The sequence below is a fragment of the Pollachius pollachius genome, assembly GCF_949987615.1.
Source record: "Pollachius pollachius genome assembly, chromosome: 3".
NCBI classification, from domain to species: domain Eukaryota; kingdom Metazoa; phylum Chordata; class Actinopteri; order Gadiformes; family Gadidae; genus Pollachius; species Pollachius pollachius.
In genome coordinates, this window is record NC_136936.1 from 25,492,932 (window position 1) to 25,505,941 (window position 13,010).

Here is a 13,010-nt window from a genome sequence, read left to right on the forward strand (position 1 = left end):
GACACTTTAGTATGGTTAAACATGACTATAAATCATTATAACAACATTTATAGATCATACAATTCGAAAAAGCATAATAGTGACCCTAACGATAGAGGGTCACTATACCGTAGGATCTGAAACGATAGAGGGTCACTATAGCGTAGGGTCTGTAACGATAGAGGGTCACTATAGCATAAGAGTCTGTCTGTAACAATAAAGGGACACTATAGCGTAGGGTCTGTAGCGATAGAGGAACACTATAGCGTAGGGACTGTAATGATAGAGGCACACTATAGTGTAGGGTCTGTCTGTAACGATAGAGGGACACTATAGTGTAGGGTCTGTAACGACAGACCGACACAATAGCGTAGGGTCTATAACGATAGAGGGACACTATAGTGTAGGGTCTCAGGGTTCATACAGAAATTCTTAAGTTGAATTTACTACCTTTTAATACTGTCACCATATTTTTTAATACCAGCACGACTTCGAGAGAGAGAGAGAGAGAGACCATAGGAGTTGGATTAATCAAGATTTCCCAACGTGACTTTGTCCATAGTTTTTAATCAATATGTCACAAAGTAGACATAGACAGAGAGTGCCAGAGAGAGTTTTTGGGTCCAGTGTTGAAGTTAGTTTATAATTACCTCGTTAAATATTATTACAGTGTAAAGGTTTTACATGAAAAAGTACTGCTTAGTAACGTGTTACACACAACACTAGCTGCGTTTATATGGACACTTCTGATCCGATGAGATTTCCAATCGGAATGGATCTATTTCTATCATGCAATCCGAATGTACTGTATATAGGCCTATGGCATTTACAAAAGTGGATAGCTTACGTTTGTATGTCTCTCGCGCACAACCGTTATGACGGTCTGGACTTATATGATATACGTAAGGGATAATGTTGTAGTACAGAACGTTGGTCATTATCGGGAAAATAAGCCTCGACAGGGCGAACCGGACCGCGATGCGAAGCGGAGGTGTTTTGCTCCGCCCTGAAGGGTATTATTTTCGATAATGACCGGCGACGTTCTATACATTATTACACGGCTCCTTGCCAAAACGAAACAATATCTTCACACGGTGCGTCATTTTACAATTACCATTCGTAGTGTTGATCAGCAGAGAAATAGTCCGCCAAAGACGTTGACGTTGCTTAGAAACCGGACACCCTGGGGTTGATAAGTTACCGGACTACTTACGGAGTGATAAGAAAGATGTGAATCAAGACTGACCAATTGCGAAATACTGCAGCTGCTGATGCCATCTCTCTAAGTTGAAAAGTAGCCGCACCCACCCCAAACCAATCTGAATAAGTGTACACATGTCGATTATAGCGGACTACACCACCTCTTCTATTCCGCATGGAATTCTATTCCGATCAGAGAATTGTATTCCAATTGAGCCGTATATATGATCATTTTTTATTCCGATTGAGCTGTTTTTCCACTTCTAATCGGATCAGAATTGGGCTAAACGCGGCTGTCTACCGGTCACACCGGTCTCACGGTAACGTCAAAATCCATACCGTAGCGCAAATTCACACCAGTGTACTTTCTATACGTTTATACCGTACAAGTCTTTAAATATCGATTCCTCCCGCCAGAGGTCAGAAAATTTGCAATTCTCCATTAATGTCTTTCAAATGACCTTGAACTAACAGCAGCGAACTCGCGAAGTGGTTTAGCAGCAAGCCAGCCGGGTATATCAAGTTTGTTTCAGCGCACGCACCACGTGACATCATTGATATCCTTCAGGTCCTACTCGCAACATAAAAATAAATCCACGCAAGTTTTAGTAATTTTAGGAGATAGGCCTGCACGTAAATTACACAAATTGAAAAACTCATGGGCCTTGTTGGAAATGTAATACCTCGTCAGATGACGTTTATTACTTTTTAATTGCCTTAATTTGGGCTAATTTCATTTACTACCTTTTAATACCTTTCACAACCCTGGGAAACACTGGGTCTATAACGATAGTGGGTCACTATAGCGTAGTGTCTGTAATGATAGAGGGACACTATAGCATAGGGTCTATAACGATAGAGGGACACTATAGCGCAGTTTCTGTAATGATAGAGGGATACTTGCGTAGAGTCTGTAACGATAGAGGGACACTATATCGTAGGGTCTGTAACAATAGAGGGACACTTGTGTAGAATCTGTGACGATAGAGGCACACTATAGTGTAGGGTCTAACTATAGAGGAACACTATAGCGTAGGGTCTCCTGGGTTTCATGGTTGCTTTGCAGACACACGGACTGACCTTGCATAGCGGTTTCCCCAACAGCAGAGCTGGGCTCCTCCTTCTCCACCGAGGCCGGGGTGTGCGTTGTGATGGGGGGCGGTGCCGGGTCAGAAACCATCTCTGTTGGAGCCTCCACCTCCTGCTCCTCCTTAACTTCCTGCTGCTGCTCCTCCTTCATCATCATCTTCTCCTTCACCTCCAGCTGCTGCTCCTCCTTCACCTCCTCCCTCTCCACCTCCTGCTCCTCCTCCTGCTCCTCCTCCTTGGGGACACTCACCGGCTCCTGGACCTCGGCCTGGTCCTCTTCCACAAGAGCATCGGGTGTGGCCGCTGGCTCTGGGGTGGGCGGCCGCACGGGAGCGCTGGTTGGGGGCTCTGGCTGCACGCTGGGCACCATGGGGGTTTGCTCCGCGACCGCCGCCTGGGGGGCAGACTGCGCCGTGACCGGGGCCGTAACCGGGGCCGTAACCGGGGCCGTAACCGGGGCGACCTCTGGCACGTGGGGGAGCACGTGGAGATCAGGTTTCTGGAGGTCGGGTGTGCGGACCCGGGGCACCTGGACTTCGGGCTCGGCGATGGGGCTGTCGTCGCGCTCCGACAGGCCGGTCACGGCCGGGGCCTGGGGGTCTTGGGGGGCAGGCAGCGGGAGGCCGTTGGGCAGCCGCAACTCCTCAGGCTGGACAATGGGGGAGTCCGGCGGGGCTTCTAGCGGGCCAGGTGAAGGTGGCGGGGCGACCAACGACCCCACCGGCTTTGCCTCCACCATACCGTTGGAGGGTTCGGGCGGAGCAGCCGCCGCAGGGATGTCGGCACACACGGCCACTTGGGCTTCCTTTGGCTGTGGCTCCTGCGCCGGGGCCTTCTGCAGGGGGCTCTCCGGCAGTGACTCGGCTCTGCTCTGCAGGACTCTCCTGGGCGTCTTGGGGCCCGGGTTGGGGAGGGGGGCCGGGTATGCCGGCACCTCGGGTGCTGAGGGGGGCGGTGTTAAAGCAGGCTCCCGGGCGGGCGGGGGGGCGTCCATGACGTCGGCGGCGAGGCGCGGGCTGTCCAAGGAAAGGGCGGGGGTTGTCGCGCTGGGGAGCGGTGAGGGAGGGGTCTTAGTGTGAGTGTCGGAGGGGCTGGCCTCTGGGGGAGCAGCCAGCTCAGCCTTGCAAAGTTCGGTGGTCTTTGAAGGAGGGGGAGGCGTGGGCTTCCCTCGGTCATCTAGACAAGGGGATGGAGGGCGGTGAGACAAAGGAAAGTACACTCATTGCAAAGTGACTTTTGACCCCGAGGAAACAGGGGGAAGGTCTTGGGGCTGTGCTTCAGTCTACCATAAGTCTATCCACCTCTGATGGATGACAATCACTTTCAAAAGCTATTAACACACTACATTATAATAATAAATAATACATTTTATTCATAGTGCCCTTTTCATCCAAAGATCTCAAAGGGCTACACTAGATGTGGCCACTTATAAACACATTTGAGAATATGGCGTACTCTTAAGAGTTGCCTGTCAAAAGTCTAACATATCACACTATCTACCTATAAGGAGAGCGCTTAGTTACGAGGTGATGTGTGGTGTGTGGGTGAGAGGCAGACTCTGTGGACCCTTACCTGGTCTGACCAGTGTTTGAGTGGCAGCTGTTACACTCTCACCGTTGGCCTGTGGCACAGCTGGACTCTCGGATCCAGATAGTATCGACTAATGGAAACAGAACAAACACACACACACACACACACAATGAGACTTCACTCCAGCCATGAGACTTTCCGCCTGGCTGGGAGGAGATGTGCGTGTGTGGGTTAGTGTGTGTGTGGACACGGGCTGACCTGTGGTGGGGTTGGCGTGGAACCACTGCGGCCGCCTGACATTATCTCCTCCGTGATGTCACGGCCCCCCTGGTTAGGGTCACGTATTCTGATCTATGGAGCGAACACACATACACACACATTCATTTAAAAGAAAGTTTGCAAAGTAGTTACGATGGCTAGGCTCATCCTTTCGCTCACCGATAATCACAAAGAAAGAGAATGGGGCCAGGAGAGAGGAGGGCTGTTTCTGATTATTTGCGGCCCTTTAAGAATGTTACGTCTATCTCAGCGTGTATCTGGCCTGCCCCTCCGTCAAAGAAGACACGATTCTCACAAACAAGCACGACAAATCACGGCAGAACCCAATCATTAGCCGACAAGCTATCCACATGCCTAATAAACAAATCTTCTGAAACCCAGTGAAAACGTAGAGTAAGCTGGATCCAAGTTGTTTGACGGGCGTACAGCTTGGCTTATTCAACCTTTGATGCATTAACAAATTCCAGCACAGCGAGAGCGAGAGACCAAAAATGCCTACCTCACATAATCACCAATTTGGAGAGCGAACGTTGTGACAGCAGTAAGCTTCCATGCAAAACACAAGACTCAAACAAAGACAAGGTGAAAAACCTATCAAGAGCTTTTCTTCCTCCAACCAGTTGCAAGCACACGTTTCATTTCACAATCTTTCTTTCTCTCTCGCTCTCTCTTACTTTTCTTACTCACGTAACCACGGCAGGAGCAAGAGCTGTGGCTAACTGGTAAGAACCGGAATCTTTTCCCTGGTACTCCCCTGCTTCTGGTGGGGCTTTACATGGCCACGTCCAGAGCCCCTCTGAGCTCCAGAAAACCTAGCGGGCCTGTCTCATCCAGGGGCTGGAGTTATGCTGCTGGCTGCCAGAGGCCTCTCCTGGTTGGTCTGGGTGGACTCTGATCCCAAAAGGCAAAAAAAGTCCAACACACACACGCGGATTCATACGTACACACACTAGCCCAGGGCCAGAGAGCTTGTGCGACCGGACAACAGAAGGGCAGGGCCCGGGCCTCGTTCAACACCAGGCTACAGCTAGCGTCTATCTCCCTCTTCCACACACATGCTCATGTGCACTGCGGGCCTGATAGTGAGGACGGGAGGTGGGGAGGGGGAGCGACAGAGCGACTGGCCTTGTAAAGCTACGGTACTGGAATGTGCAGCCCCGCCCACTGAGGCTAACAGACAGGCAGAGAGAGCCTGTGTAGCGAGAGGGGGGGGGAAACGGGGGTTGTTCAGTGAAAAAAAGAAAAAAGGCTCCAACTTTATCGAATGAGCTCTGGCGCACAGAAGAAACTCCCCTCGATCATTCCACCCCCCTCATCCTCTCCGGGCACCGTCATGTCGCACGCTTTTTTTCCCCTCTCTGCTCCCTTTTATAAGCGAGAGGGAGAGAGAGAGGGGAAGAGAGAAAGAGAAATAGGGAGAGGGAGGGAGAGCGGGGAATGCCACAGCAGCAGACAAGAGGAGGGTAGTAGAGGAGAGGGAGGGATGGGCTTAGCTCTTCAGGCTGTAATGGGGGGAGGAGACCGGTAGCCACGTGGAGCAGAGTTATGTGCTGACACGTCCTTCACAGCCCCTCCCCTCGTTGCTCTGACATACAGAGTCCGTGAATGGGGGATACAGTCTCCCAGAGAAGGAGGTAAGAATGAGCTCCTGCAAGTCATAACAGTTTGACGACTGCATTTACATACAAAACTGAGACCCGGAAGACGGCTCGATGCGAGGAGAAGGTTGGTAAAGCATGATTGCCCTATATAGATAGATAGTCCCCCACCACAACCTTGAAGAAACCATTTAAGGACTGAAAGCACACAGGCATAAAAAGGATGTTTTGTCACTGACTCATCCCATCACAAGTTCCTCGACGTTGCTTTACACACTCATTTCACCCCCTCACAGACAACAGTTAATCTCTCCACTCTGTGTGTTTCCCCTGTGTTCATGGTGAGTGAGTGTGTGCCGGCCCACATGGCCCAGCCACGCAGCGTGGTCTCTGGGGTCAGAGTCCAGCGCTGAGCCAGCTGCGTGACCCCAAATGTAGTGATAAGCTCCCTATCCAAGCCCTGCTGGGAGAGAGGACCATCAAGGGCCTCTGGTCCCTCAGCGTGAGGCCCAGACACATGGAGGCTTAGGGGGACTCGGGTCCAACGGACGTCTGGTTTGAACCTAATCAAAAAGTCCCTCAAGCCCTGTTCACACCAAAAGCAAAGACAATTTTACATTTGCATAACTTGCGCAAGTTTGAGGCCGCGAACAGCAAGTGTATACTCACATGAAGAACGCAGGGCTCAACTCCCCAAAAACGTGTGAGAACCCAACGCCGTCTGTCTGGGTTCCTAACGCCATCCCGAGGCATACATAACTCGTTACCGATGACGTACGTGAATGTCATGCAAAGATGTACATATTTCTACCCGTGTGAACACGGACTCGCATGGTTCGTGCCTCTCCATTCACAAAAACAACCCTTCACTTTATGTGTGAAAACACCATTAGAACAAAACTCCTATGGAGCCAATGAATCCAACTAAGCAACACCACGAGATCAGGTTACCATGTTGTTATCTTGTCCAACCGACGGCATTAAAAAGCTGACTAGATAAACCTTTCACACAATGCCTGACCTATTATCAAACCATCATGTCATTAAGGCTTGACATGATGCATTTACTATAAAAAACACTAAATCAGGTCAGTAAAACAGGTGCAGAATCAGACCCCAGGCATCCAAGCATAACAGAGAGTGGACAAACACTTTTGGTGTGAAAAGCACAGAAAGAAAAGCATCAAAGGGCATGGGAGAGCTGTTCCGCTCTGTCAGAGATCGACCTGTTTCACAGAGGAACCAGGCTGGGAGCCGGTTCAGAACGACTCTAGTTCTCGCAGCCAACCCCAAGTTGGACAGGGTTCAGGAAACATCCAGAGCCTCAGATTGAAACTCGACATCATTGCAAAACAGGTCCCGCTGTTGGCTTCGCACTGAAACAACAGCAGTACAGTCACTGATACAGCATATCACTAAAAACACTGCAGCTTCCGGTGGAGTCCTTTTAAGTGTCCGTATTGGGCTATTTCCCGGTGTAAACACCTGGTAACCAGGTTGGACTGGATGCACCAATGGGTTTCTCTCACACACAGAGGCTCTGACCTTAAACATTCACTAGCTGACCTTTGGAACCTACCCTTGCTTCTATATAGAAACTAAAGAGGCCATATCAGACTTTGGGAGTAGGTCTGTATGAATTAAGTTTATATTTTTATGGCTACATTTGGAAGCATCGCCAACAGAAGAATCATCTTAAAACGTGAAACAACAAATCCCATTTGGTTTCCACTTAAATTCAAGAAGATTCTCCAAATACGATAAAATAGCTGAGTGTGCTCCAGTGGGGAACAAGTGATCAGAGCCAAATCATCTGCACCAACTGCACACAGTAGAGCTTCAGTCCTCCAGACAAAGTGCCGTTAGGATGAGGGTCATCTCGCATCCAGCAGTCCTGCTATGTAATAGTTAGATTTTTCTAGCTTAGCAAACGTAAAACATGTATACATATGTCATAACTAGTGGTGCAACGGTTCACGGGTTACCCGTGATCCGTACGGATCAACCCCCACGGTTCGGAACGCAAGTGATCCGCGGATCGGCTGATAAAAAAAAAAAGTTGTGCGTTCACGTGATCATCGCATGTAAGGACTATTCCGGTATTTACAACATCATCAAGTAGCGTAGCGAAATACAGTTTCTGTCATGTTTTATTTGGCGTTCCGTAAATCCCATTGAAACGGATACCGGAAGCGGAAATGTTTATGTTTGGTTGTAGTCTTTTCGCTTGGTTCTCCGTATCAACAGTAGGGCTAGAACCGAGCGAAAAGACTACAACCAACCCCCCTTGCAATGAGCAATGAGTCTTCCAACAGAAATCAACGGATTTACAAAATGCCAAATAAAATACGACAGAAACTGTATTTCGCTACCATACTTGATGAAAAAAAAGATGAGGATGTCTGCATTGCCTGGGGGGAGTGTAGACTCTAAACTCTCCCCAGGCAATGCAGACATCCTGAATTTAATTCAGGATTATTTACTATCGATGTTAAAAAGAAGGAATAATGCCTTAGGTTGCAATTCTTTTAAATATTGACTATGTTTAAAGGAAATAGGATTATTGCCTAATTTTTCACTTTATTTAGTTTTTACACATTTGAAGAATTATTTAAAGTCACATTTGTCTTGTTATCTTTTTTATTGTTGTTGATCCGAAAATGATCCGACCCGTGACTCAAAAACCGTGACACGATCCGAACCGTGAGTTTTGTGATCCGTTGCACCCCTAGTCATAACAGTCTAAAGCAAAGGGAAAAGTTGAAAAAGACGAGGATGAGGGGGACCTTACCTGTTTGCGTTCTCGCTTGGTGGCGATGTGCTGGGAAGGTGGAGGTGGAGTCGGCTGCTGCTGCTGCTGCTGCTGCAGCTGTTGTTGCTGCTGCTGCTGCTGCTGTTGCTGCTGCTGCTGTTGATGTGCTTGTTGCTGTTGTTGATGTTGTTGTTGCTGTTGTTGCTGTTGTTGTTGCTGTTGTTGTTGATGTTGTTGCTGTTGTTGTTGCTGCTGTTGATGCTGTTGATGCTGTTGATGCTGCTGCTGTTGTTGCTGCTGTTGCTGCTGTTGCTGTTGCTGCTGCGGGGCGGGGCTCATGATGACCGGCGCCGCCTGCACAGGGGACGCAAACTGGGCCGGGTAGTAGGCCCCTGCTGTGGACCAAACAGACGGTGTCAACCAGACCATTGGCCTCACTTTGACAGGAACATGCTGGCTTGACATTGGACGTAGATTGCACCGTGTTTACACACTATGGATATCCATCAGTTGTGTTTGACACGTGTGTTACAGCGAGAGTCATGGGTGCTCTAGAGTGAACATGTCACTCTAGAGTGAGAGTGCTCTATGTTAGGGTGAACAGCGAGAGCCATGCTCCACACAGTGTGGCTTCATGTGAGGATCGTCCCAAAGAGAGTCATAACTAATGTTCCTCACTTGCAGGAGAGTTAGTAAACCCTCTCTAATAGGTGTACATTTGTCTGGAGACAACAGGGACCTTCTTATGGAGATGTTGATCAGTTCAAGGCCTTGGGTACGGTCAACCAGTTAACCCCCCATCCCCAATGCTGCTCTGTGTGAAAAACAGAGCCTCATGACCATGACCATCCAACTCCAAGCACAGCCCTCAGTCGAAGAGCCACTAGACCTCTCAAGATACCAAGATACAAAAAAAGATATACACAAAAGTACCCAAGTTCAAAGACCAGCAATCCAGCAATCGATATTGTCAACAAGCACCTCCAGCAGGGGCGTCATGAGCCCGCCTCAGTCCACAAAATGCACCGGCCTGCACAGCCAACCCACCTTACATCCCCCTTGATTTCCTTTTCAAAGTACAAAGAAAGCACTATAAAAAGGTAGTTTCCTTTCCCACCGCCCAGACCCTTTGATAGCTCTCGTCTGTGCCCCTTCTCCTGCTATCGCTCCCTCCCCAAGTGCGTTTCACTCACATTAGCCCGTCGGCATTGTTGACTGGGAGCCACACACACCTAAATATAGTCAAAACCCACAGCCACTGGGAGACAGCAGGGGAATGGACAGAGAGAAACGGGGAGATTGAGAGAAAGGAGGAAAGCAGACTGGAAACCGCAATGAAAAGACCTTCCATGGATAACGCTCTGGGTGTATGAATAGATTCGATATTTACAAGAGAAAGGCCATGGTGAGGAAGGAGTCAAGATAGCAGTCTCAGGGAGGGGATGTGGCTAAGATTGTGAGGGTAAGAAAGTGCAGGCGAACCACGTACCCTGGGAGTCCTCCTGGTCGCGGGACGTGCGGTTCCCCATGTAGAACGTCGTATGTGGGGAGTGTGTGGAGAAGGCAAACCAGAACAGACACACAGAGCGGTAAAGGATCCTCTCCAGAGGTCCTCCTTCGCTTCTTTTTTTTGTTGCTATTTTTCCGCCCTTTTCCTATTTTCCCCCACAGGTGCCCCTGAGAAAGACTGGCCCTTCACTGTTCCCCTTGGCCAGCGTATCTCCACATAGGTCCTCCTCTTCCAAGCACCTCCCTCCTGCTCTGCCCTTCAGACCACCCCCGTTCCCTCCCTCCCTCCCTGTGTAGCAGGGATTCGGTGGGGCCCGGCGAGGCTCTGAGCCTTCTGAACGGCTGTGATCCTACCCTGCTGATGGAGTTACAGCCAACCTCATTGAAGAGAGGCAGGAGGAAGAACAGGAGGAGGTGAAGGGGGCAGTAGGTAAATCATCCAACTGCATGAGATGATGGGGCCCCCCTCCTCCCCACCAGGGCCCCTCCAGACAGCAGAAGGCCGGCGACACGCATGTTGGAATCTTAGGGGTCAAAGACGACCCGATGTGCAGTTTTGCACAGGGAGGGCTCAGTGTTTCTGAGAAGAGTGGAATTGATTCCCTGTGCTCTGAGCAATCTGCTGTTCAAACGGGGAATGTTTCCAAGCTAGGCTGAGGTTTACATGCTATGGACGGCCTGGTGATCTTATACAGAGGATAGAGAACAGTAGAATGGACCCCAGAAGAAGCTGTCAGCATGGTGTGGAGGCACTGCATTAGAACCATGTCTAAACCCTGGGATTTTCCATTGAACTCATCCATTTTCCTTTTTACTTTCTTACGGTTTGTGAAATGACTGAAACCGCGATATATATTATGATGTTATGACCCACGGCAACTAACTGTGCTATGTTTTTAGTACCGTTGTTGGGTATGAGCTTTATAATTAGCCAAGTTGTATATGAAATGAGCAACACACCGTGGCGTTATACTAAGAAGCTTAACCATCACTAGTACGGAGCTCAACCCAGAAAATAAATCACAGGATTTGACTCCTGTTTTTGCTTAATCAAGAACACTGATAAAATAGATGCACCCATTGTGAAATGATGGGTTGGTACGATACCCATGTTTAGAATAACATGTTGGTCAATAGCTGAAGCCGTTACCAAAGTTTTTTTGGGATGATGAAGTAGGGCTGTACGGTATGGACTAAATGTATATCAATGTATGATTTGAGGCATAGACGGTAACGGTATTATATCACGGTATGTTAATTGTATATTCTAATTTCGATATAAATGCTTCTGAAGGTGTAAAATACTGGTTAGGCAGCAAAACTGCATGAAAAAAAAAGAAGCAAAATCTTTCCTCAAGTTACTTCCATCTCTGAAAAACACTAATGTTTAATAGTATGGATTTCTTTCTCCTCTTGCTCGCGGACCTTGCCGTATAGTTTTGGCATCTCAATTTGGCTGAAGTGTGTGTTTAAAGCCCTTTCTATCAACATTTTGAAAGGGAACCATGTCCTTACACAGGTAAACAGTGACAGCATTTGTTATCTCGTTCCACCGCTGGCTTTTTGGTCGTAAGGACTGGCTTTGGAAAATGCCTGCGGAAGCGATGACTGTGGAAGAGATGCAGAGACAGCTTCATGCTACCTGCGTCTGTCTCGTACGGTGTGGGATGAGAGCTTGGGAAAGGACTTCACGAGCACTACTATCACTTCACAATAGATATTGCTATTGTGAAGTGAATTCACTACTATCACTGCCCAATAGCATACTGCCTGAGAAGGCAGTATCGCTGTCAAATCTTTCCCTGGGAAGAGTAACATAGCGCCGAATTGAAAAAGGAACTACGTTTCGTTACCATATTTTCAGTAGTTGCGCGTAACTTTACTTTTTACATGAAAAGTAGTTACGTTACTGTTTTAACGTTTTACTTACTTTGTTCCCCGTTACACAGAACACAGTCTACCGAACTCACGGTAACGTCAAAACCAATACCGTAGCGCAAATTCACACCGGTGTACTTTCTATACTGTTTATACCGTACACCCCTATAATGAAGCCGACCATCTGATGAGTAGAGTTGATCCGATACCGATACCAGAATCGGAAATGCCCCCTATACTGCCTAAAGATATGGGGTATCGGGGGGCATGCAAGTCTATGCGCCGATCCGATACCATCACGTGACGCGAGCTCATTCACTACACAGGCAGAGAAAATCAACACATGCTGCGTTCGTCAGAGGTGGTTAGTCGGGAGTGGGAAACGCCGACCTGCGTGCGTTCGAACAACCAAGTCGGAAAACGCTAAATTGCAAGAGCACAAATGCATTATTATATTAATAAATGCAAATTACCTAAATTGCCTGAAAAAAAAAACGTATTTTTCAGACAAACTACATGATAAATGTACAGTGTGATGAAGTGACCTGAGCAAAGTGTGATGAAGTGACCCGAGCACCTAGCAGACGATGGGGCTCTGAAACCTGTCTGGTGCCCATTCATTATATTCTGCTTAGCCTTCACTGGCTATACCATGTACTTTTAACTTGTTTCATGGTTTATTATATAGAATATATAGACAACTGTCCAATAAACGACAACCACTATGAATATACCCACTTGAATAACGGTGCACATTTTTGGATTATTAATAACTTGCAGCATACAAAAGCACACATATCCTAGCCCCACACCCCTAGCCCAACACAAGCTCATATTCCTGCACACCTAGCCCAACGCAAGCTCCTAGCCCCACACTCCTAGTTAGTCACAAGCTCCTAGCACCACAGCCCTAACCCAACACAAGCTCATAGCCCCACACCCCTAGCCCAACACAAGCTCCTAGCACCACAGCCCTAACCCAACACAAGCTCATAGCCCCACACCCCTAGCCCAACACAAGCTCCTAGCCCCACACCCCTAGCCCAACACAAGCTCATAGCCCCACACCGCTAGCCCAACACAAGCTCATAGCCCCACACCCCTAGCCCAACACAAGCTCATAGCCCCACACCGCTAGCCAAACACAAGCTCATAGCCCCACACCGCTAGCCCAACACAAGCTCCTAGCCCCACAC

The 13,010-nt window shown here is 48.5% G+C and overlaps 1 protein-coding gene across 6 annotated transcripts in view; it reads right to left on the reverse strand.

The window, feature by feature from the left end:
* LOC307073693 (eukaryotic translation initiation factor 4 gamma 1-like) overlaps positions 1–13,010 on the reverse strand; it is a 71,260-nt gene that overhangs the window by 31,892 nt on the left and 26,358 nt on the right. For 4 of the 6 annotated variants that reach the window (XM_079733618.1, XM_079733620.1, XM_079733617.1 and 1 more), the window contains 4 exons: positions 8,467–8,822; positions 4,057–4,149; positions 3,841–3,928; positions 2,260–3,444 (listed from right to left, as the gene is read on the reverse strand). In XM_079733618.1, coding sequence (XP_079589744.1) covers positions 2,260–3,444; positions 3,841–3,928; positions 4,057–4,149; positions 8,467–8,822 — 1,722 coding nt within the window. Of the gene's footprint in view, positions 1–2,259; positions 3,445–3,840; positions 3,929–4,056; positions 4,150–4,576; positions 4,689–4,751; positions 5,038–8,466; positions 8,823–13,010 lie in introns of those variants that run through there. The other 2 variants (XM_079733621.1, XM_079733622.1) reach the window with 2 other exon arrangements.